The following is a 24928-nucleotide window of genomic DNA, read 5'->3' as shown; positions in this document are numbered from 1 at the left end:
CATGTTGTCATTTGCTTTGTGCCACATTCCTAAGAGGTAGGCAGGGCAGGTTTTATCATCCTCTGTTTACAGATGAAGATAATGAAGGTCACAGAGCTCAAGTGAGCTACCCAGAGCCACAGACATATAAAGTGGTAGAACCAGAATTTAAATCTTGGTTGGTCTGACTCCAAGTGCAATATTTGTTTCACTTTTTTATTTTTTTATTTTTTTACTGTTTCTCCATTCTGGGTTCTGACCTGGTGACCTTGAATCATAAAGGTTCAGGGCCTGTCTTGAGCCGCTCAATATGGAAGGCATCTTTTCTCTAAAGAGTGTGAGCTCCCTGCCAAGCAGCACGGGCGCTTAATAGGCTTTCAGAGCAGCAATTCTAGAGCCTCCCTTGTGGCTTTCTGATCTCCCACAGCCCTTGTGTTTGATGGTCAGGAAAGGAGAATATCCTTGGATCGTTTTATCTCCAGACCACCCCGAGGCTGGCTGGACTTAAGGGGTGAGGAAACACAAGATGGGTGAGCAGCTGCTTTCAGCTGAAAACCAGAAAGAAATCCCAGTATCTTTGCTTTATTTTGGTTTAAAAATCAAGTCGTGTGACAATGGAAACATTTTCCTGGTTGTCCTCTCCTCTCTGCCCATGTTGACAGAAGACGGACTTGCTAATTCTGGCTGGGGTTTTTCCCTGCCTGGGCTGTTTTTCTCTTTTATCTTCATCAATTGAAGAGGGCTGCTGTATCTTTCAAACTGTCGGAAGGTATCTGTATTTTTTTTTTCTTTCACATAATTCTGTAGGTCTTTTCCCAGATATGTATTTTTCTCTCTAACTTCTAACTTACTGAAGTTTCCGCCCATGTGACTTCCAGCGTGAGTTACCAGAAACCACAAGAGAGAGAGAGAGCGTGCAAGCCCCAAAGCGAGCGACATGTCCCTTTGGGGAGCAGTCCCTCTGCACCCCAGAGTGAGGAGGACGCAGGGGTCAGAGGTGGCTACAGGGCAGGCAGAGGAGGCACCTGTAGGGGGTGGTGGGCTGGTGGCCCAGGAGAAGTCAGGAAGGGAGCCCAGCTGGTGACAAGAGAGCCCAGAGGTGCCTGGGGCTGAGTGTGAGAGCCCGGAAGATTTCAGCCATGCCTCACAGCTCCGACAGCAGTGACTCCAGCTTCAGCCGCTCTCCTCCCCCTGGCAAACAGGTAGAGTCCTCCTTTTCCTCTCTCCTACCTTCTGATTCTCCTGGGGGATGGAAAGAGAGCCAGGCTTCCTTGTCCTGCCCAGGGAGCTGAGGATGGAGGAAGTGGCTCGCGGCACGGGCACTCCGTTAGACTTAGGACATGGAATTTGCTACTAAGCTGTGCATATTGGCAGAGATCCCCATCCTTCCACCCATTCTGCCAAAGCCCCTTTTTCTCTCCACTTTCCAAGGCTGCTTATCACCTCTGCCTCACTGGGGTTGCCACCCTAAAAAGCTTTCTAGGAAGCAAAGAGGAGGATGAACATCAAAGAACGCAGAGAAAAGAGTCTACTGTTCTCCAAGGCTATAGAAAAGTGAGAGAAGTTTTCAAGTGGGCGGCTGGCATGCACAGCGCAAATCCTGGATATGTAGTTTCCCAGGAGACAGCCAATAGGGAAAGAGAGAAAAGGGGTAAGGGAAAAGTTAAAAAAAAAAAAAAGAAGAAGAAGAAGAAGAAGAGGAAGAAGGAGGAGGAGGAGGAGAAACCCAGGTTAGCAAAGAAGGATCTCTCTACTGGGTCACTGCCTCTGTTGTTAGCACAGCCAGCAAGGAGGGATGCTAGAGGTCCAGCCAGTATCTCTTTGCCTGTGGTTTCTGGATAGAAGCAAGGAAATGAATTAGGAGATGGCTTTGGAAATTTGTAGGAAGACATTTGCTGGTAGCTCATCTTAGCTCTGGGGAAACCAGAGACTGAGATAGGGATTGTGGGAGCATTTGGAGTCTAGATTGTGACTTCCAAGTCCAAAGGTTTTAGCTTGAGGATTACCAAAAAAGGAGTTCCCTGCCCATCTCACAGCTTCTAGGGTTTTGTTCTGCACCACACTCTTGACATCCCTTGCTGTAGGAAGCCCTCCTCTTTCTCATCCGACATGTATCAGTGGGTTGAAATTTTCTCAACCTTCATAGTTTAAAAACTGCATTCTTTCCTTAGCACAGATATCCACAAGGGTTTTCAAAATGCTGCAGCCAAAATATAAGTATATAAATATTGAACAGGGCATATATCCTAAGCCTCTAGTAACGGAGCAGCAGGCTGGGATGAGTCTGGGTGGAGACCTCTAGACGGCACAGAATCCAGTCCGCTACTCAAGATGGTATCAGAGAGGCTCTGACTGCCTGGAAGTTTGTACTCTTCTAAGGAAGGAAATTACTCATGGCTTCCATGGTAACCTGGTGCCCCATCCCCCTTAGAGGAAGAGCACTTCCTTCCTATCTATGCCAATGACCTCCTACCACAATGGCCTGAAAGTATTGGACACGTTGGTGAGCCCAGTACTTAGTGATCCCAGAGCTTTGCCCTTGGATCTGTGCTCTTCTAGCCTGTGGGGGATGTGGAAGCGAACAGGGCATGAGTTGCCAAGACCCCTACACCTACTCTGCAGCATCTGGGGGAGAACTGGAGCTAACCTCTCTGCCCAGGCACAGGACATGCCCGTCTCTGGGTGTAATTAGAGAACACCCAAAGATCCCCTTATCCTACCAAGCACCCATCTACTACCCACCACAGCCAGGTCACCTCCACCATTAACATTCTTTTTGGCATTGATGTGCCAGGCATTGTGCTGGGGCCATGGGGAATGTCACAGTGGCTGAGCACAATGGAGGGAAAGAGGAGGCAGATCTGGGATGCACCTTCAGCTCAGGAATGCAGCAGAAGACCACATGGGGTGTAGAGTAGCTAGCGGGGAAAGGGTCTCGGAAAGCCATCGGGTTCAGCACCAGAAGATGTAGCACTCTCAGATGACCAGGAGTCCTTGGGCACACTCTTAGAGCCTCAGTTTCCTCACATATAAAATGGAAATGATGAGATCAACTTCACAGCATTGGGGAATTAAACAAGAGCACCTCTGAAAGAACACTTGCACAGAGGTTGGCATAGAGTAGGCACTCAACAAAGTTCGAAAAAAAAGAAAACAGGCCGGGCGCGGTGGCTCACGCTTGTAATCCCAGCACTTTAGGAGGCCGAGGCGGGTGGATCATGAGGTCAGGAGATCGAGACCACGGTGAAACCCTGTCTCTACTAAAAATACAAAAAATTAGCCGGGCGTGGTGGCGGACGCCTGTAGTCCCAGTACTCGGAGAGGCTGAGGCAGGAGAATGGCGTGAACCCGCGAGGCGGAGCTTGCAGTGAGCCGAGATCGTGCCACCGCACTCCAGCCTGGGTGACAGAGCGAGACTCCGTCTCAAAAAAAAAAAAAAAAAAAAAGAAGAAAAGAAAACAGCTAAAAGAACAGCAAGAAGAGCCTAAAGGCCAAAAAGTAAGAGGGCGAGGGTGGAGCAGCCCTAAGAGGAGAGGTGATAAAACACACTTCATCGCCTTAACCATTTTTTTTTTTTTTTGGCCAAATACAGCTCTATTGAGGCCTCAAGTTCTCTTGCCTTTTTCCTGTAGCTTTTGGTCAAAAAAGTCAGAGACCTGGGAATGTGTAACCAGGCATGGAGAAGAGCTCTCCTTCGGGTGCAGGCTTTTGGTAAATAGAGGGATGGAGGGTTCATGCAGAGACGAAGGCATGGAAGGATACCACATACCACCAGAGCCTGCTTTCGCTCAGAAGGGAGAAGCAGACCCATGTAATCCTCCCCATCTCTGCTTCCCAGGACTCATCTGATGATGTGAGAAGAGTTCAGAGGAGGGAGAAAAATCGTATTGCCGCCCAGAAGAGCCGACAGAGGCAAACACAGAAGGCCGACACCCTGCACCTGGTAAGTGTTCAGATCAATCTTCATCCTCATGAGCTTTAGGCTTTGCCCTCTACCATCTGGGAACCCTTGGACCATAGCTTTGATTCTGCTTGCACGGGGATGTGTATGTGGGGTGGGTTAGTGGAGGGTGAGGGCTGTGGGGTGAGGTAGGGAAGGGAAGCTCTCATGGGAGTGCTTTAAGAAGGCTCTGTAGTCCGGGTGTGGTGGCTCACACCTGTAATCCCAGCATTTTGGGAGGCCAAGGCAGGTGGATCACCTGAGGTCAGGAGTGCGAGACCAGCCTGGCCAACATGGTGAAACCTCGTGTCTACTAAAAATACAAAAAATTAGCCAGACGTGGTAGTGCATGCCTGTAGTCCCAGCTACTCAGGAGGCTGAGGCAGGAGAATCACTTGAACAGGCAGAGGTTGCAGTGAGCCGAGAACGCGCCATTGCCTTCAAACCTGGGTGACAAGAGTGAAACTTCGTCTCAAAAAAAAAAAGAAAAATAGAAGGCTATGTAGCAGGGAATGGGCCAGGAGGCTAAACAGAGAAATGGGCCTTTCTACCCCAGGAGGGCTCAAGGGGTAGGTGAGTTGAGTGTGGGAAGCCCAGAGGCTGAGCTGAAAGCAGAACCATTTGCTTAGGGATGGGGCAGCCAGAGAGTGTTCCATCCTTCATGAAGCATTGAAAGGAGAAGGCAGAGCTGTATTGGGAAAGAATTTAGAAGGTATCAAGTGCCTTGGGGATGGCCCATTATCTCTGCAGTGCAAAGACCGTACGTAGTCGCATCCCTTGGAAGATACCCAAACACCCCTGCGTTTGACACAAGGAGGTTCACAGGGCACTGCACTGGATTCCTCTTTTCAGAGCATTATTAAAGTCTTATTTTGAAATTTCTGTCTTTAATGGTATCCCAAGGAGTCTATGAAAGATGCAATTTCAAGTGCACTTACCTGGGATGATCACCATCCTAGTTGAGTTGCCTCTAGTCCCAAATTTTTCTAGAGAAAGCTTTGACCTCTGGCTTGAGCAGTCCAGGGGCCTTGAGCAGTGCTGTACTGCAGTTCCGCCAGTGGCCAACGCCCTAGATGGTGTTTCTAGGTTCTGGCTGTGCCCCTCATAGAGTACTGCTTCCTCCGCATTGCTCGTACCTTACCACCTTAGCTCTCTTCACTCTGCCCCCAGTATGGTTCCTGTTCAACCAACTCTTCACTAGTTCCTTTCTCTCCATCCCCTCATCCCCTTCTCTAGCAACTCTACCTTCCTGCCCTTCCTCCAGAAACATTCCCTTACCTCTAATAGCCTAGCAATTCCTTTCCATGGAAAAAGTGCAATTGGCACCAAAAATCAATAAGCTTGTATTTATTTGGAAGATTAGCATGATAATCAGCCAGTTAGAATGGCTGTGTTAACCCTATCAAGAATAGGTAAGATGTAGTTTTAGGGGAAATAATGCATCTCTTAGCTTTACAAGGAAACAGCAGACTGCACCAACAGCTCTGATTGGGTGCGTGGGTTTTATTGGAAATGTATTCAGCATACCCTCCATTGCACACTAACATTAAATTCACAACTACTTGTTAACTTTTTGGAAAGAATGAATGAACAGAATGTCTGTACTAACTGTGCTCAACAGTCTGAATGTCAAGTTGTTAGTGGCCCTGCTGCTTGTATGTTCTCCATGATTTCATTGTGTCCCCACATTCTGGTTTACCACCTTAAGCTTGAACATCTATGATCCTTACCTCTTTCTCTGTCAGAGTCTGATCCTGATTCAGTATTCTTTAGGGCAAGCAAACAGACCAATCAAAATTTAAAAGGATAAAATCTTCCTTGTGTACAAGTAGACAATGTCCTCAGACTGGCAAACTGCTGTAAGCTTTATAAGTGTGTACCTGTTTTCTTAAGTAGAATGTAAGTATAGTTCGGCAGCTCAGCAGTCAGAACAGGGATTGAATCCCAGCCCTCCTGCCTACTATCTGTGTGACAGAGACGTTCTTGGCCTCCCTTGGGCTTGGTTTCCTTATCTAGAAAATAGAAAATGACAATAACTACCCTATACAGATCGTACATTTAAAGAGCCCAACAGAATGCCTGTCATTCATAAATACTCAAAAATTTAAGTATAATAAGAGTAATAATAATTATTATAAGAAGCAAGATAATCACAAATTATACACACATTATATATATATAAACATATATATATTTTATGTATATTTAATCACAGAAGCTCAGGGTTGAAAGGTTTCTTAAAGGCTAGAAAGTTTAGACATAAGTTTGACGCTTCAGACTTCTCTGCAACACCTCCAGCCAATGGTCCCTTTGTATTCCTGGTCAATTCTAGGGCTGGAGATCTTCCTCGCTCCTAATTTATGAACAGAAGAGTCTTCCCTATGTTAAGCTGCACCCCTGTCTCCCTGTAAATTCAACTCACTGGTCTTCATCCACCCCTTGGGGACGTATTAATGAGGGTGACACAGATGTCTCCTTGCTGCGGCAAGGCTTTCAACACTGACTCAGCTCTCTCCCTCTCCAAGACAAATGTCAGAGCCCAAACAGTCAGCTCATCTAATTATACAAGTCATGTGACATTAGGATAATATCTAGAGCTTGAGGGTCCACAGAGCCCCAAGTCGTGTAGTCAACATATCCATAGCCACACCCCAGCCTCAGTCTCTAGAATGTTCCAATCTTCCCCACATCTGAACACAGATTCCTCCCCCACTGCTTTCTTTTGAGCACCACAGCATCATCTTTACCTTTTGCCCAATGAGTAGGTCACAGCAGAGTTGACGCAGCAAGCCTGCAGACTGCTGCCAATGCAACTTATGTTTCTTGGCTTCAGGTAGAAGCTTTTGGCAGCAACGTGTTCAATCTGCCCCCCATCAAATAGGAGGTTTAGCTGTGGTTTGGCATCTTCTTTTCCTCCGAGATGACAATCACCCATCTTCTCCATCCATTATCTTCTTAATTATGTCTGAGATTCAGGTGAAAAGTCTTCTGGTTTACCACCAGTGTCAGGGCTCAGTGCGTGGTTTGCCCTTGACTCCTTTCCATGCTGGGTTCCATATGCTGGGGTTGTTCTCTGGCCCTCAGACATGGCCATAGGACTCGCCTACCAGTGCTTTACAGATGAGGGTTTCAGAGCTACTGAGAGTACCATATCAAAAAAGGACCACATTCCTATTAGGGTTCTAGCCTCATATATACTGGGATGTTTTCTTAGTTTCAACTGCTGTCACTATTATCAACCTTAAAATACTGGAACAATTATCTTGTTCCTCTAGTGAGAGTGTGGGATGCTTACTATTCGACATTTTCAGCATCTATCCTGTAAATGGCTGGCACCAAGACATTGTACATTGATTGCTTTAAAAATGGACAGAGTAGGGAGAGAGCCTCTTTTTATGATTGTGTTCTAAATCCCTGGCCTTGACTATCTCTGAGATAAAATGGATCAGGTGATTCCTTTCATAATTGTGACATCAACAAACAATCTAATTCTGTTTTAATTCTCCTTTTGTTGAGCATCTCACACAAGCACCCTGCGCACTTAGTTCCTTTTTTCCTGCAGACAACTGTAGGATTCATTGTATATAGCACAGACGTTGATTAAAAAAGAGAAAGGCATAACCTGACCAGTTAGTTTCTAAAAGATATCAATAGCTAATAAGTGGATCTAAGATAATCAGCTGAAAATTATTTGAAATAATAAGAGAATGCAGTCAGCTTCTAAAATTAAAACAAAATATAATAACATTCCTATATGCAAAACATAACCAATTAGGAAATTAATGGAAGGAAAGATCCTGTTTATAATACCAATGACAACAACAAATGGAAGGAAGGAATAATTTAACAAAAATTATGAAGAGTATCCTAAATGATTTATAAAAGATTCAGATAATTGGAAAGATATACCTAATGTAAAGTTAGCAATTTTCCTTAAGTTGATTGATAAATTTAATGTGAGCCCAATAAAAAACCCAGTAGGGTTTTCTGGGATTTGAGCAAGAACTAGATTAGCTATTCTAAGTTTCCAGTGGAAAAAAATCATATGACAATTGCCAGGAAAATTCTAAAGAAGTATAATGAAAAAAGATTAACTGACCAACATATTAAAGTGAAACACAAATACAGAAATCAAAACAATGTGGAAAAGACAGAACATTGAACAAGATAGAATACGGAAACAGACCCAAAAACAAATTCAGATTTTAAGACCCAAATACATGTTTCAACTCCTAAGACACAAGTATAAATACAAAATGGGCTGGGCGCAGTGGCTCACGCCTGTAATCCCAGCACTTTGGGAGGCTGAGGTGGGCGGACCACTTGAAGTCAGGAGTTCGAGACCAGCCTGGCCAACATGGTAAATGTTAAATTTTTTTTAAAAAAAGGAAGCTGAAGAAACTTGAAAAGACAAATAACCATTAAAAATTTATCTTGGAATGAAGAATTATTTTCTAAATAAAACATAAAACCCTGAAGCCATAAAGGAAAAGATTGATATAATTACTTTTATTCATAAAAAGTAAAAGTTTCTTTATAGATCAAAATACTGTATGCAAAATCAAAGGCAAATGACAAACTGAGGAAAAATATCTGTAACACGTATGACCAAAAAAGGTATGTTTACTTACTATATGAGAGAGCTCTTATGAATAGGAAATGATTAACAACCCAAAAGAAAAATGAACAATGGGCCAGGCACGGTGGCTCATGCCTTAATCCCAGCACTTTGGGAGGCCAAAGCGGGTGGATCACGAAGTCAGGAGATCGAGACCATCCTGGCTAACATGGTGAAACCCCGTCTCTACTAAAATACAAAAAATTATCTGGGGGTGGTGGCGGGTGCCTGTAGTCCCAGCTACTTGAGAGGATGAGGCAGGAGAATGGCATGAACCCGGGAGGTGGAGCTTGCAGTGAGCCAAGATCGCACCACTGCACTCCAGCCTGGGTGACAGAGCGAGACTCCGTCTCAAAAAAAAAAAAAAAAAAAAAGTAAAGAAACATGAACAATGACTATGAATAGGCAATTTACAGAAAAGAGAAATAAGTGGGAAATAAATGTGTGAAAAGATGGTAGACCTTATTTAGTTAGGAAAATGCCAATTAAAGCAGCAGTGAGGCTGGCAAAGATGAAACATGTTGCTGATACACAATGTTGCCAAGGTAATGGGGAAGCAGGCACCATCACACACAGCTAGTAGTAGAGCCTGCATAACCCCAGTAGAGGGCAATTTGCCCATGTCCATCCAAATTATAGGTGCACATATCCTGCGACTCAGCAATTTGACATCCAGGAGTGTAATCACAAGCAAATCCATACATCATACAATTCTGTACCTGTAAAGATAATCATTGCTGCATTGTTTCTTATAGGAAAGACTGAACATAAGCTAACAGAAAATCCATCAATAAGGGATTCAATAAATTATTGTCCATTGTGTGGCATATTGTAGAGATGTTAAAATAATGAGTTACATCTGAATGTGCTAATCTGGAAGGATTATCATTTCTGTACTTTTAAGTTAAAAAGGTATAAATATAGTCCATAGTTTGCTACCATTAGTTTTTTAATTTAATGTTTTATTTATTTATTTATTTTTTATTTTTAGAGACAGGGTCTTGCTCTGTTGCCCAGGCTGGTCTCGAACTCCTGAGCTCAAGCGATCTGCCCTGCCCTCCTTGGCCTCTCAAAGTACTGGGATTACAGGCGTGAGCCACAGCACCCAGCCCCTTCTGCATAAGTATAAATGCAAACATTTTCAAATAGATTATAAAAAATTGTTAATGATATTTATTTCTGAAAAGTAGGGCTAAAGATCTAAAGCAAGAGGGAGATACTTTGCATTCTTTACCTTTTATACAGTTCGGGATTTTTTATCACATGCTTCTATCTTTATAATATAGATATCAAAATTCTCAACATTCATCATTACCACACATGCATTAGGAGGATTTCTTTTCTAATTTTGACATCAAACATTGAATAATCTGAGATAAACACCTTGATGCACACAGGATATAACAAGTCATATCTGGCCTGGTGGATGGAGCTGAAAGCAAGTAAGAGTAACAGCCAAGTTTGAAAGCTTGAGATTTAGGTACTGTCTTAGATGGAAGTGGGCCAGGTGCTTGCCTGGGGCTGCCTCCTGAAGGAGTCTCACACCAGTTTAAGAAAAAAGAGAGGTTTACAGGTTCCAGGGATGTGCTTTGTCATATATGACAGAAAAGTCATGAGTATAAATTATGCATTAAATGAAGCTTTGAGCTAACACTGAGAAATAAGATATTTAGAACTGGAGAAAAATCGAGTAATGGAGGAAATGATGTTTGGGTAGCACTATTGTTCTTGGCCTTCTGAGGAGGCAGAGAAGGATGCTTACGGTCCTATTTCACTCCTGTAATTCTTTTGCTGTCTCTGGGAGACCATGCCATAATGTTTGCTGGCACAGATAAGTCAGAGGTCAGGTACTTCCACCCTTAAAAAGTTCAACGTAGAATCAGTGAAACCATTTATGGAAAGAGATGAGACCCTTCTGTCTCCATTGCTATGAATTTTTTTTTAAGAAAAACCTATGTTAATTGAACAAATGACTATGTATTAACCACTGTGCCTCAAGTCCTCTCCATGCAGTATCTCATTTAATCTGCATAAAAGCTGTATTTTATAATTCCTTGCATTAAGTAACTTGATGGAGATGACACAGCTTGTGACTAGGTCTGTCTGACTTCAGAACCCGTTTTCCTAACCATTAAGTTTTACTGCCTCTTTCTTCAAACTCTGATGAAGATGTATTAATCTTCCCTAACCTATATTTTCCTTGAATCTCTTCATGAATTAATTTTTTTGTCTTTTAAGCAACATCCTCAAAAATCTACACTATCCCCCAGCCATCATCAGGCCTGGTCAAGAAAGTAAAGACATATTTTACTTTCAATACAGTATATCAATTGTACAATTGTACAATTGATATCATATATGTCATATATATCATGATATCAACATATATAGATAGGTACTATATACAGATAGATACAATTGGTATATCAAATGATACAATATATCAATAGAAATCTTTTTTGAGAAGTCTGTGTAGCAACAAATGTTAACATCTTTCACAGGAGTTACCTTTGACACAACAGTGTTTGAAGAAAAAATAATTTACAAAGATGCTTAGTTCATTATTATCTGTGAATAGTAAATACTTTATCAATGCTATAAAACTTGACAGGTGGCTTACAACACAAGATGAAGCATATTATGATACCTTCATACAATAAAAAAATTTATGCTGGTACTAAAAATGACTATGTAGATCTGTATTTATCAACATAGAAAGATGTCAGTGATATAGCATTAAGTGAAAAAGGCAAATTACAAAGAGCATGCAGAGCATAACCCTTTCACGTAAAATTTGTAGGTTTTGGGCATGGTTGCATGCATAAAGAGGTATCTGGAAGGATATTCTCCAAAATGCTAATAGCAGTTATGAGTGGTTGAGTTTGGGTAGTTCATCTTATTCTTGGTACTTTTCTCTCTTTTTTATTATAATGAATGTGTGCCATTTTAAAAGTCAGAATTTTAAAAATTAGGCTATTTTCATTTGCGGAGGGAAAACACGTCAAGGCAATCCACCACCCCTAACTGCTCGTCTTACCGATGACGGGTCGGTGTGGCTACGTTTGGGAGGCATATTGGAAATCGGGAGTCCAGCTCCATGCTGGTCTTGATGCTGTAAAGAATGACTGTTTGGGAGGCCGAGGCGGGCGGATCATGAGGTCAGGAGATCGAGACCATCCTGGCCAACACGGTGAAACGCCGTCTCTACTAAAAATGCAAAAAATTAGCCAGGCATGGTGGCGGGCGCCTGTAGTCCCAGCTACTCGGGAGGCTGAGGCAGGAGAATGGAGTGAACCTGGGAGGCGGAGCTTGCAGTGAGCTGAGATTCCAAAATTAGAAAGGGCAGTGACATATTGGGGAAAATATTTGCATCAAATTAAAGAAATGAAGGTTTAATATTTATGCTACAGGAAGAAACTCTTATAAAGCAAAACATCAGGACTCCAATAGACAAGTGGGCAGAGGCAATGAACAGAAAGCTTACATAATATTTTTCCTACCAAAATGAAAATACCCTAATTTCCTATTCTGATTACGAAAACGATACACACTAAGGCAGGGTTTCTCAACCCCAGTGGAATTGACACTTCAAGTCCGATAATTCTTTGTTGTTGGGGACTGTCCTGTGCCTTGTAAAATGTAAAATTTACCCACAAGATGCCAGTAGAACACCCCCTCACCCTGCTTAGTTTGACAACCAAAAATATTTCCAGAACTTGCTAAATGTCCCTGGAAAGGCAAAGTCAGTCCTAGTTGAGAATGCCACACTAAGGAGACAGACACATGGAAAGTTGTTCTTTCTCCTTAATGCTTGACAACCTGTAACATTAACATGAAATTAAGAAGCCTTCATAAAGCTAATTGGCAACAAGTAAATTATTTAAAATTATAATACCTAAATGCCGGTGAGGTTGTAGCGAAATGGATAGAAGCATTTGCTAGTGGTGACATTATATATTTGACATGACCCTTTTTCAGTAATACTTCTCAGGACTGGGAAGATTGAATGCCTCCTTTGCCTCGTTCATCTCATTCCTAAGAATTTCTCCAAGGAAATCACTGAACAGAGACAAAACCCAGTGTGCATCAAGATGTTTATCTCAGCATTATTTTTGATAGCGACAATTTGATAGCAACCAAGATGTCCAGCATTTGAAGACCACTTTAAGTAAATTGTGGATCATCAATTTGATGATGTAGTCATTAAAAATCATGTTGACTATGTAGATGTGACAAAGTTATGACAGAAAGCAAAATACAAATTGTATGCGTACTATGATTGAAATTTTGTAAAAATAAGTATGCATGTTTGTTTAAAAGGATGAGATGGCCAAGTGAGATGGTTCATGCCTGTAATCCCAACACATAGGGAGGCCAAGGCAGGAGGATGACTTGAGACCAAGCTGGGCAACATAGTGAGATCCTGTCTCTACAAAAAATAAAAATAAAAATAAAAATAATTAGCCGGGCGTGGTAGCTTGCACCCAGCTACTCTGGAGGCTGAGGTGGGAAGATCGCTTGAGCCCAGAAGGCTGAGGCTGCAGTGAGCCCTGATTACATCACTGCACTCTGGACTGGGTGATAGAGTGAGACCCTGTGTCAAAAAAAAGGATGAGATCGCAATATGTGTAAATGAAAACAGCTGTATTAAGGGACTAGGATCATGGGTGTTTTTAACTTTTAAAAAATATCTTTAATGTAGTTATACTGTGTTTTTTTATTTTTAAAGAAACAGAAGAAAATGGCCAAATAGAGAGCTGAAGGAACTCTGGAGGACATCAAGTACAAAGACAGAGAGGATATTATTGAGCTCGAATTTGGGGATCAGGTTTTGGTAGGAGAACTTATAATTTATACCCTACACAGGAATACTTCGAGAGTGGAAGATGGAACTTGTAAATATTAGACCAGGACAACAGGTGTCCCAATAAATGTCTGGTCACCCTAGACAGGGAAACCAAGAAAGATGACATGGAGCTCTTATGAAAACTCAGAAGAAGTGATAAAGTTCAGAGTCAAGCAGAGGGGACTGGATTCCTATGACCAAAATGTGATTTCCTGCAACTGAGAACCCTGTAACTAAAATAGGGTACTCAGCTGGCATAAGAATATGTCTTATCATTAAGAAAGTAGGGTGACACAGAAAATTATAAAAGCAAAGGCCATATTATCAGTACTAGAGCTGAGATCAGCAGAAGTGATTCACCTACTCAACAAATATTTATCAGCCAGGTACGGTTCGTTCTAGGCACTGAGAATACTGCAGGGACAGGACAGACTGAGTCTCTGATTTCACGAATGTTACAGTCAGTTGGAAGTCAGGCTGGAAAACAAACAAATAAACACACTAATCACATGACATGCAAAGTGCTTCAAAGAAGATGAAATCATGCAATGTGGAAAGTGTCTAAGGGACAGGATTGGGGCAGCGATCAGGGGAGGCCTTCCTGAGGCCCTGGCATTTGAGATCAAAGGTGAATCAAAGAGGAGACTGGAAAGATCTGGGGAGAGGGTGATCTCAGCCTAGAGAGCCTTGAGGCCAAGCTGCGAGGCCAGGCAAAGGTCAGAAAGGTGCCTGGTAGCGTGGAGACCAAGTTCAAGACCATAAGGGAGTGAGGAGGAACTCAGCAATAACGGCAATTGTGGGGCTGAGCACAGTGGCTCACACCTGTAATCCCAGCACTTTGGGAGGCCGAGTTGGTTGGATCATTTGAGGCCAGGAGTTCGAGACCAGCCTAAGCAACATAGCGAAACCCCATCTCTACAAAAAAAAATTTTTTTTTAAATATCCAGGCATGCACCTATGGTCCCACCTGCTCAGGAGGCTGAGATGGGAGGTTTGCTTAAGTCCAAGAGGTCGAGGTTGCAGTGAGTTGTGATAGCACCACTGCACTCCAGCCTGGGCAACAGGGCAAGATCCTGTCTTTAAAATAAAATAAAATAAAATAAAGCAAAACAAAATAAAATAAAGGCAATTGTGCTGCTGGGAGCAGGAACTGGATGGACCATGTGGTAGGGACCCAACTAATTCAAACCCTGCCTGGGGGGATTTCTCTGAACCTAAACTCTGATCATAAGTTGAGAAGCAATAGCACCTCACTGGGTTGTTTGACAGTTTAATTGAGAGGGCAAATGTAAGAACAAAGCAATATTGTCATTTTTTGTTTTACACTGTTCCTTTGTTTAATGCAGAGAGCCTGGCCTTTTCCTAGAAATCAATCAGATATATTATCCTACATGAACACACACATTCTTCTTTCTGGTTGCTTATAAACTCTTCAAGGATATCAGTAGTTTCAGGGGCTTGGCCTTTCACAACTGGGCAAGTCTCCTTTGTTGGGTATGAATGAGGAGAGGGTCAAATTTGAACTAGGGAAATGGCACGACGAAGTTCTTAAAGTGGTTGTAATTCTGCCACTCTCACCCTATTGGTTCAGTTTGGGGAATAAACAGAGGTTTGACCTAGGCCTTTTGAAAAAATGAATCTCTTGGATTCATTTGGAAGCATCCCAGATTTACAAAGTAGAAGCTATTAAAGTGTTTGAGTGGTGTGCTAATCACTCTCTAGGAATTCTCATGGACATCACAGATTTACTCAGCTGACCCTTCTTGATAGGCACATCTCAGATTTTGGTAAATTATTCCAGATTATAAGTTGGCAGTCAAGCAACGTGATTTGGTCGAACACTTACTCTATGGCAGGAACTGTCCTTGTCACTGAGAACAAAACAGTGAAGACAATAATGGCTCCTGCCCTCACAGAGCTCAACAATGTAAACGGCAAGGAAACGGTTAAAGTTATAATTAATGAAACACGAATAGATCTCTGAGCTCTTGCCTTTCCATTATATGAATGAACTGTGCTGGACTATTTAGAATTGTTTCCACCAATTTAAGAATATAATAGTAGTGTGCTTAAATGGACATTTTGTTTTAGAAATTTTTTTAACTAGAAATAGTCTCCCAACTCTTTAAATTTTTTAATATTATACTATAAATGATAAAATAAAATACATATTTAATAAAATGAAAATATGTAAAAATATAACACAAATTTAATAAAATCAAACACTATATAGTTATGTTATATTATTATTATTTTGAGATAAGATTTCACTCTTTCCCCAGGCTGGAGTGCAGTGGTGCAATCATGGCTGACTGCAGCCTCCACCTCCCAGGCACAAATGATCCTCCCACCTTGGCGTCCCAAATAGCTGGGACTACAGGTGTGTGCCACTATGCCTGGCTAACTTTTAAATTTTTTGTAAAGATTGGGTATCACTATGTTGCCCAGGCTGGTCTCAAACTTCTGGGCTCAAATGACCCTCCTGCCAAAGAAGCCTCCCAAAGTGCTAGGATTACAGCAACTGCACCTGGCCTTACGTTATCATTAAAAGGAATCCACTATGAACATGATTTGCTGCACATTCGGCTCACTTAGGAAGCATTTTTAAAGTCTTGATGCCTTCAACCACTCCAGAACAATTGAATTGGAACCTCTGGGGGTCTGGCATCCAGCAATCCAGACTGTTTAAGGCTCTCCGGGTACTGGCAGTGTGCACAGCCAGGGTTGAGAATCAGAAGCAGTACATTTGCAGCCTATCAGGTCTGTGCCTGAATATGTGGAGTGAGTAGAATGTGTGGAGTGAGCATAATGTGTGGAGTGAGTGTGGGGCAATTATGTGGGTAAGTACACAGATACTCTGTCACATACAGTGGCCTGATGGCTTAAAACAAAACAAACGGCCTGCTGCGGTGGCTCACACCTGTAATCCCAGCACTTTGGGAGGCCTAGGCGGGTGGATCACGAGGTCAGGAAATCAACACCATCCTGGCTAACATGGTGAAACCCCGTCTCCACTAAAAATACAAAAAATTGGCTGGGCGTGGTGGCGGGTGCCTGTCGTCCCAGCTACTCGGGAGGCTGAGGCAGGAGAATGGCGTGAACCCAGGAGGCGGAGCTTGCAGTGAGCCGAGATCGCACCACTGCACTCCAGCCTGGGCGACAGAGTGAGACTCGGTCTCCGAAAAAAAACAAACAAAAAAACAAACTATTCAAATCCTTGCTTTGATGGCAGTTATTATTTGTTTTGTTGTTTGGTTTTGAATATTGATAATCTTGCTAGTGGTAACCTTTGTAACTCCAAGCATCAGTATCAGCCAAGATTGCGTGCATTCAGAGACAAGTGAGAAACCAGCCATCAAATAGAGGAATCAACAAATCATGGCCTACTTTTCTCATGTAACAAGAAGTTCAAAAGTGGAGAGACCAGGCTAGAGCAAGGAAGAACCAAGCTCCTTCTCTCTAAGCAGCCATCCTCAGTATGAGGCTTTCATTCTCTAGGCTGTGAGATGGGTGCCGAGCCTCTCGGCATCAGTCTACGTTGAGGGAAGGAGGCCTTTGTCCTTATGGGCAGGCTGTGCCTTTTTGGTAGGAAGGGAAGCTTTGCCTCCACCTCCCTCCCATCCATCAGGTACTTCTGCTTACATATCTTTGGTCAGAATTCTGTCACACGGCTACCCCTAGCTACAAGGTAAGGTAAGCTGGATTTTTAATTTATTTTATTTTATTTTTTTTAGCAATTCTGTTCCCAGGCTTTCTAGAGGAAGGCAAGGGAGAAGCGGTTTGGGATGGACGCTGAATGAACCAACCTATAGTTTTTTCACATTTGAGGGCAATGAAATCATAGTCTTGAAAACCAAGGACCAGGCGACAGCCTTTTAGCCCTGTGACTAGACAGGTCCCTGAGGGCATGGCTGATGTGGCCAATCTTCTGTTAATGCAAAGGTGCTTATGGCCCTAGAGCTTCAGCTCTAAGACGTGAAAGTGAAGGTTCCTCCAGAATCACACACGTGCATTATTCAGCACAAAGATCTGTGGTTTGGTGATTCCTCTTCTCCTTTCATAAGGTGAGAGGCAGCAGTTTGGGTGAATTTCCCCAGGAATGGTGGGAGATGTGGGCCTAGATCCTCCCACTGCTTGGGAAGAGTCGTATTTTTCATTCAGAAATCTGCTCCAGGAATGGCAGGCTCCACCCTCTGCATGTGACGTACAGGGGCTGGTAACTGATGGAGCCTGAACATATATCTGGGTGTGAGGGATAAGCTTCGAATGCCACTTAAGTGTGGGTGGGAGCCAAAAGGTCACCCTGCCAATACATGACTACATGTCCTGTTGAGGAGAAAATACACAGGGACTATTTTCACCCTTCTGGAAATTGTGATTAGAAAATGCAAGGAGAAGGCCAAGACACTCAACTGGAGCTGGTAGGGAGGAAGCCTCAGCTGTGCTCAGAGTGCCTGGAGAGTCCCCACCAGGGCCCAGCTAGGAAATGCCAGCCTTGTCCTTGGTCTTCGTCCCTAATGGCTCCCTGCAGGTGAGGGAGCTGCCTGGGGATTCCCCATCGTTGAAGCGCTCTGTGAGTGACCCCCTCCTAAGCCCCTCCAGTAGGGGATTTCCCAGAATGTTCCCACGCCCCCAGGAAGCCTCTTCCTTAGCCACCCCCAAGTTGCTTGGGGTTCATGACAGAGGTAGGTGGCATCAAGTGACCCCACAGGTGAGGGATTTGCCTGAGGTGGGAAAAGAGGGAAGATAAAATTGGAAAGCCAACCGGGCTGAGGAGTTATCTCACAGGAGAGAACTGTCAAACAGTATAACGTTTAAACAGACTTGAAAGGCAAGAGAGGATGGAGGGCACAGACTCTGAAGCCAGAGTGCCTCAATTCAAGTACCGGTGCTGCAACTTCCAAGCTGCGTGACCTTGAGCCAGTTACTTAACTTCTCTGTTCCTCAGTTTTTCCTCTTCTGTAAAACAGAGATAATATTTTCTACCACACAAGTCTGTTGAAAATATCAAATGTAATGATAACCATAAAATACTTAAAAGAGTGATTGGCACACGGAAGTATTCAATAAATGTTAGTTATTGGCCGGGCACGGATGGTTCACGCCTGAAATCCCAGAACTTTGGGAGGCTGAGGTGGGCGGATCACTTGAGGTCAGAAGTTCAAAACCAGCCTGGCCAACATGGTGAAGCCCTGTCTCTACTAGAAATACAAAAAGTTAGCCAAGTGTGTTGGCGGGCACCCGTAACCCCAGCTACCTGGAAGGCTGAGGTGGGAAGAGTTGCTTGAACCAGGGAGGCAGAGGTTGCAGTGAGCTGAGATTGCACCACTGCACTCCCAGTCTGGGCAACAAGAGAGACTCTGTTTCAAAAATTAAATAAACAAATAAATGTTAGTTAAGTTAAGCTAGGCTATTTTTTTTTTAAAAAATTTTTGGTTTCTATCCACCTTTCTCATATAAATTGAGCCAGGTTACACCTTAGATCTATTAGATCAGAATCAGGCATCAGGATTGCTAAAGCTCCCCAGGGGATCCCAGTGTGTGGATGAGGTTGAGAATCATTGTTTTGGTCCAGTCTTTCCATTTTAAATTGAGGCAACTGGAGCTGAATAGGGAAATCGAGTCATTGAGGATCACCCAGCCAGGACCAGTGCCCAAGTTCCTGTTCCCATTTATCGCTGATGGAGCTCACCGTGTCATGAGTTCAGGACCTGGCTCTGTGTCTGGAGGAAGGTCTGGCCTCGAATCAGCCCTTGTCCAGAGTATCTGGCCAGGTGACCCCCTCTCCATGCAGCCCAGGAGGCAGACGGTCAGCTCTATGATTGGAAGAATGTGAGTGACTCAGGGATCTTGTGTTGTGTTGTGTTGTGTGTGGGTCACCAAAACCAAGACCCAGCTTTCTCCTGGGAGACCACAGGGTAGCCAAGGACTTGTTTTTTTGTTTTGTTTTGTTTTGTTTTGTCTTTTTGAGACAGAGTCTTGCTCGGTTGCCCAGGCTGAACTGCAGTGGTGCAGTCTCGGCTCACTGCAAGCTCCGCCTCCCAGGTTTAAGTGATTCTCCTGCCTCAGCCTCCAGAGTTGCTGGAATTACAGGCATGTGCCACCATGCCCGGCTAATTTTTGTATTTTTTGTAGAGACAGGGTTTCACCATGCTGGCCAGGCTGGTCTTGAATTCCTGACCTCAAGTGATCCGCCCACCTCAGCCTCCCAAAGTGCTGGGATTACAGGCGTGAGCCACAGCACCTGGCCAACTTTCTAGTGTTCTCGGGAGAACTTTGCCCACTCAAGTCTCCAGTCTCTCGGGGGAAGCAGTCAGTGTGAGAGAAGGAACACAGAGCCCTGAGCCAAGCCCTGCTCTGCCCCTCCCTGGTGGGCAATGAGTCTTTGCATCAAACACTCAAAGTGCCTGAACTTCTGAGAAAATAAGTGTCTTGAGGCGAATCCTATAGCACAGCTCTCACCAGCCTGTGGTCATTTTGGAGGGTATGTGGCGTAGGTTTGTCCCAGGGTCTCAGTTGTCCTCATCTGTAGAGTGGGGATAATAACAGCTGACCTTCCCTATCCCACACAGAGCGTTATCGTGAGGAGTCTGATGGACTTGGATGAATTCTGAATAGGAGAAAGATGGATACATGGATGCCCAAATGCAGGCTCACCCCCACCCCTCTCTGTAGCAGAAGACATGCATTTGGGAGAAGCTGCATTTCCTCCCAGCCTCACTGTGCTCTAGGTGTCCAGCCCTCATTGCTAGGGGATGTCACTGTTGTACCTCTGGATAAACAGCTGCTCTCATGCCACCTTTGCCAGTTGTCCCTTGAGCTGGGTGAGCCCTTTCCAGGGCATGACTGCCTCAAGGAGGGCCAGAGTGGACTGGGCAATAGCGGGGACATGGAGGGACGAGGCCCCAGATCAGCCACTTCGTCCTGCAAGGGAAGTCAAACCCTTTCTCTCACAAGTGTCAGGCTGGCTGCATGGTCCCTGGGCTGGCAGGGCGGGTTTCTTGGGGGCCCTAGCAGGAAGCAGTCTTGCTTCCCAAGGTAAAGACAAGTTTCTTATCACTGGCAGTGGTTTTCTGGTTAGAGGCGGCAGGTAGCGGTTACAAACTTTGCCTAGAGCTCTGGGATCTGCAAGCCACGGAGGGGGAGGCAGGCAAGAGAACTAGAGTGAGCTCAGCAGAGCTTACTTAGGGAGGAAGGACCCGCTGTCACTTCCCGAAAGCTGGGCCAGCCTCTAGGCGGGGAGAAGTTCAGAGCGGCCCTCCCTTCTGCCTCGGGGTTTGCCCAGGCTCTTCAGAGCACAGAATTTACAGTAAATGTTGTCACCAGTGGAAACTCTCAGAGGGGGCGAAGAAAAGGGCTAGAGGAAGGAGCCAGGACTCCCGGCCCCCAGTTCCCGTCTTACCAACACCCCCTAGTCTCATCGTGTTGCTTTATCTCACCTTTCGGTAAAGAGGGGATGCCCTCCTTCTGGGATGTGCCAGGAAATACCCAAATGGTAAAATGAATGAGCCGGCCACACCTTGCAGAAGGCAGGGCTGTGACTCCATCATCGTGGCTCTTGGTAACTCCTCTGCCCCGTTTTAGAGGGGCTTCCTTTGTACTGACCTTGGCACACTTTCTAGCTCAGAGCCCCATTCAAGAAATGCCAGGCTGAGGCCGAGCATGCTTGTATCTGTCCTTCACAGATGATGGAACCTGGCTTGATGGGCAAGGCCATGGTTGGTATATGCTTCTCTGCCATTTAAAAAAGAATGCCCCCAGGATGTGGGGTTTAAGATGATTGACAGTATAACCGATTAACCTCATTAGCCTACAGCTCATGCCCCTGATGGATTCATTAGGGCAAATTTTATTTTATTATTTTATTTTATTTTTTGAGAGAGGACCTCGCTCCATCAGTGAGGCTGGAGTGCAGTGGCATGATCATGGCTCACTGCAGCCTCCAACCCCTGGTGCTGCATAGCTAATTTTATTTTTATTATTGTAGATACTGGGTCTCAGTAATGTTGCACAGGCTGGGCTTAAACTCCTGGGCTCTCAGGAGGTAGAGGTTGCAGTGAGCTGAGATTGCACCCTTGCACTCCAGCCTGGGAGACAGAGCGAGACTGTCTCAAAAAAAAACCCAAAACCCAAAAAACTGCTGGGCTCAAGCTATCCTCTCACCTCGGCCTCCCAAAGTGCTGGGATTATAGGTGTGAGCTACTGCACCCAGCCTGTTTAGGGTAAATTTTAAATGTCAAGTTATCTTACATCTGCTCACCACCCACCCTATTTTTGAGTTACCTTCTTCATTCCAGCAGATGATGTCATAAGTCTGTCAGTCAACAAACATCTGAGTTCATACTATGTGCCAGGCATTGAGCCAGGCATTAACAAATAGGCATTTAATAACTGCTTGAATAATTAAAACAAATTTAAAATAATATTTAACTAGTGCTTTCCAACTTGCCTGATCATTAGAATGACCTGTGGCACTAGTTAAAAATCCAAATTTCACTCCCTGGTAGTCTAGTGGCTAGGATTTAAAAAATAAAATTATTATTATTTTTTAAATTCAGATCTGCGGCCAGGCATGGTGGCACACGCCTGTAATCCCAGCACTTTGGGAGGCCAAGGTAGGCAGATCCCCTGAGGTCAGGAGTTCGATACCAGCCTGGCCAACATGGTGAAACCCCGTCTCTACTAAAAATACAAAAACTAGCCAGGCGTGGTGGTGCCTACCTGTAATCCCAGCAACTCGGGAGGCTGAGGCATGAGAATGGCTTGAACCTGGGAGGCAGAGGTTGCAGTGAGCCAAGATTACACTACCGCACTCCAGCCTGGATGACAGAGTGAGACTGTCTCAGAAAAAAAAAAAAAAAAAAATTCAGATCTGCACACTTCACTCCCCAAATCCCAAAACCACTGATTCACATTCCTAGATTTTAGGATGGGCCTGAAATTCTATTCTTAACAAGCCTTCAAATTAATTCTCATGATATGGCAAGTTTGGGAAATACTGACCTAACCGAAATAGATTTAGAAAGGTAAGACCTGGTCTCCAAATATCAGGTTGCCTTTTGAACTGAAATGTTTTTTTTATTTGCGTCTCCAGTGACATTTGCCTTTCCTCTGTGGTTACCAATGCTTAGCAGAGAAAGTCTGTTTGGTTGAGTCGAATAATGTAAACCTTAAAATTATACTGGAATTGCGATCTCCTGGGCTTTCTGAGGATGGGATTGCTTTTCAGTAAATGCTAATTACCAGATTGCAATTGTTGATTAATTAATGATGTGATCAGAAATCAGCACTTCTTAGCAGGCATTTTTCTGATTAGCATGTATTTGATGGTTCCCCCAAGCAACAGGGAAAAAGAGTTTCTGGAAAAAAGAGGAGCTCACAGGCTTGGGACACCCCCAGAGTACTGTCAGACTGCTTTCTGGTAGGCCGGACAGGGTGGAACAGAACGTTGTGGCAGGCTTTGACCATTTAGTATTTATTTATTTTATTTTTATTTTTATTTTTGAGATGGAGTCTTGCTTTGTCACCCAGGCTGGAGTGCAGTGGCATGATCTCGGCTCACTGCAGCCTCTGCCTTCCGGGTTCCAGCAATTCTCTTCCCTCAGCCTCCCAGGTAGCTGGGATTACAGGTGTGCGCCACCATGCCTGGCTATTTTTTTTTTTTTTTTTGTATTTTTAGAGACAGGGTTTCACCATGTTGGCCAGGCTGGTCTCGAACTCCTGACTTCAGGTGATCCACCCACCTCCACCTCCCAAAATGCTAGGATTACAGGCATGAGCCACCGCACCTGGCCCCATTTACTATTTATAAAGACCTTGAGCATTCTAGAATCTGGGTGCAGTAGACAAGTATCCAGCGACTTTATTTGTAAGACGAAATGCAGACACCAGGAACTTTTGGAGAACACGTGGCATAACAGAGTGGAAAAGAATGAAACTGGTGTAAGATGTTCTCACGAACGACTTTCCATTACGTTAGGCTCTGGCCTGCCAGCTGCTTTCCCTTGCTATATTCCCGCCACCTCCCACCCACATACCCTCACAGAGACCCCTGCATGCATGCACGCAGAGGAACACACTCACGCACACCCCTCTATGAGGTTAAACCATGTGAAATCGCTTTTTTTGGGGGGGAAGAGATGGAGTCTTGCTGTGTTGCCCAGGCTGGAGGGCAGTGGCTTGATCTCGGCTCACTGCAACCTCTGCCTCCTCAGTTCAAGCAATTCTCCTGCTTCAGCCTCCTGAGTAGCTGGGACTACAGGCGCACTGCCACACCCAGCTAATTTCTGTTTTTGTATTTTAGTAGAAACAGGGTTTCACCATGTTGCCCAGGCTGGTCTCAAACTCCTGAGCTTAGGCAATCCGCCTGCCTTGGCCTCCCAAGGCGCTAGGATTACAGGCGTGAGCCACCACGCCCGGCCTGAAATTGCTATTCTTATAGGTCACAACAGACAATTATCAGCAGCTTCACGTGGTTCACCCTCATATCCATGTGTACACATGCACACCCACCCGTGTGCTTACGTAAACGCGCCCATACACACCTATAAACATATATACACTTGTGCACACATTCACACGTGCAGGAAAATTCTTTGGTGCACTTCTCCATGGCTGTGCTAGTGAACAACTAATCTGGCCCCTCCTGCGTCCCTCCACACCCCACCCACCTTGCCAGCTTGCCACCTTCCCCGACACTAACCTCTGGTGCTGATCCCCACCCCTACAGGAGAGCGAAGACCTGGAGAAACAGAACGCGGCTCTACGCAAGGAGATCAAGCAGCTCACAGAGGAACTGAAGTACTTCACGTCGGTGCTGAACAGCCACGAGCCCCTGTGCTCGGTGCTGGCCGCCAGCACACCCTCGCCCCCCGAGGTGGTGTACAGCGCCCACGCCTTCCACCAACCTCATGTCAGCTCCCCGCGCTTCCAGCCCTGAGCTTCCGATGCGGGGAGAGCAGAGCCTCGGGAGGGGCACACAGACTGTGGCAGAGCTGCGCCCATCCCGCAGAGGCCCCTGTCCACCTGGAGACCCCGAGACAGAGGCCTGGACAAGGAGTGAACACGGGAACTGTCACTACTGGAAGGGTGTGAGGCCTCCCAGCAGTGCCGCAGCGTTTTGGGGGGCGTGTGCTGGACCCCACCACTGTGGGTTGCAGGCCCAGTGCAGAAGAGTATTAAGCAAGATGCTCAAGTCCCATGGCACAGAGCAAGGCGGGCAGGGAAGGGTTATTTTTCTAAATAAATGCTTCAAAAGAAACCAGTCTGACAAGGCAGTTTCTCTCTTTCACCCTGTCCCTTGACACTCTAAATTCTGCGATGTTGGGACCTTCTTTGTTTTTTGGACTCTAGTACCCTCAAAGAGCTCTAGGGACTCCACTAATAGCTCCTCTTTTCCATGGTTTGTTGATGTACTTGGGAAGCTTTCATTTCCTTCCTCCAGGTATCTCCTTCTCCTTCTCCTCCTTCTCCTTCTCCTTCTCCTTCTCCTTCTCCTTCTCCTTCTCCTCCTCCTCCTTCTCCTCCTCCTCCTTCTCCTCCTCCT

At 44.8% G+C, this 24928-nt stretch overlaps 1 protein-coding gene across 1 annotated transcript; it reads left to right on the top strand.

Annotated features, from left to right (window-relative positions):
* Window positions 1-890: 890 nt before the first annotated feature.
* BATF (basic leucine zipper ATF-like transcription factor) lies at window positions 891-24643 on the top strand. The gene is made up of 3 exons (XM_032180404.2): window positions 891-1181; window positions 3818-3922; window positions 24113-24643. Exons 1-3 carry the CDS (start codon window positions 1119-1121, stop codon window positions 24320-24322), a joined length of 378 nt encoding a protein of 125 aa, XP_032036295.1. The 5' UTR covers window positions 891-1118; the 3' UTR covers window positions 24323-24643.
* Window positions 24644-24928: the final 285 nt, after the last annotated feature.

The sequence above is a fragment of the Hylobates moloch genome, unplaced genomic scaffold (genome assembly GCF_009828535.3).
Source record: "Hylobates moloch isolate HMO894 unplaced genomic scaffold, HMol_V3 SCAFFOLD_16, whole genome shotgun sequence".
Classification (NCBI taxonomy): Eukaryota; Metazoa; Chordata; class Mammalia; order Primates; family Hylobatidae; genus Hylobates; species Hylobates moloch.
The sequence above is the reverse complement of the archived record's forward strand: the minus strand, read 5'-3'. Positions and strand labels throughout refer to the sequence as shown.

What these genes read in the sequence shown, in the direction of transcription:
- BATF (XM_032180404.2), top strand. Translation starts at nt 1,119, where the DNA reads ATGCCTCACAGCTCCGACAGCAGTGACTCCAGCTTCAGCCGCTCTCCT. An exon ending in CTCCTCCCCCTGGCAAACAG is followed by an intron (nt 1,182 to 3,817) that starts GTAGAGTCCTCC and finishes TCTGCTTCCCAG; the next exon opens with GACTCATCTGATGATGTGAG. An exon ending in AGGCCGACACCCTGCACCTG is followed by an intron (nt 3,923 to 24,112) that starts GTAAGTGTTCAG and finishes CCACCCCTACAG; the next exon opens with GAGAGCGAAGACCTGGAGAA.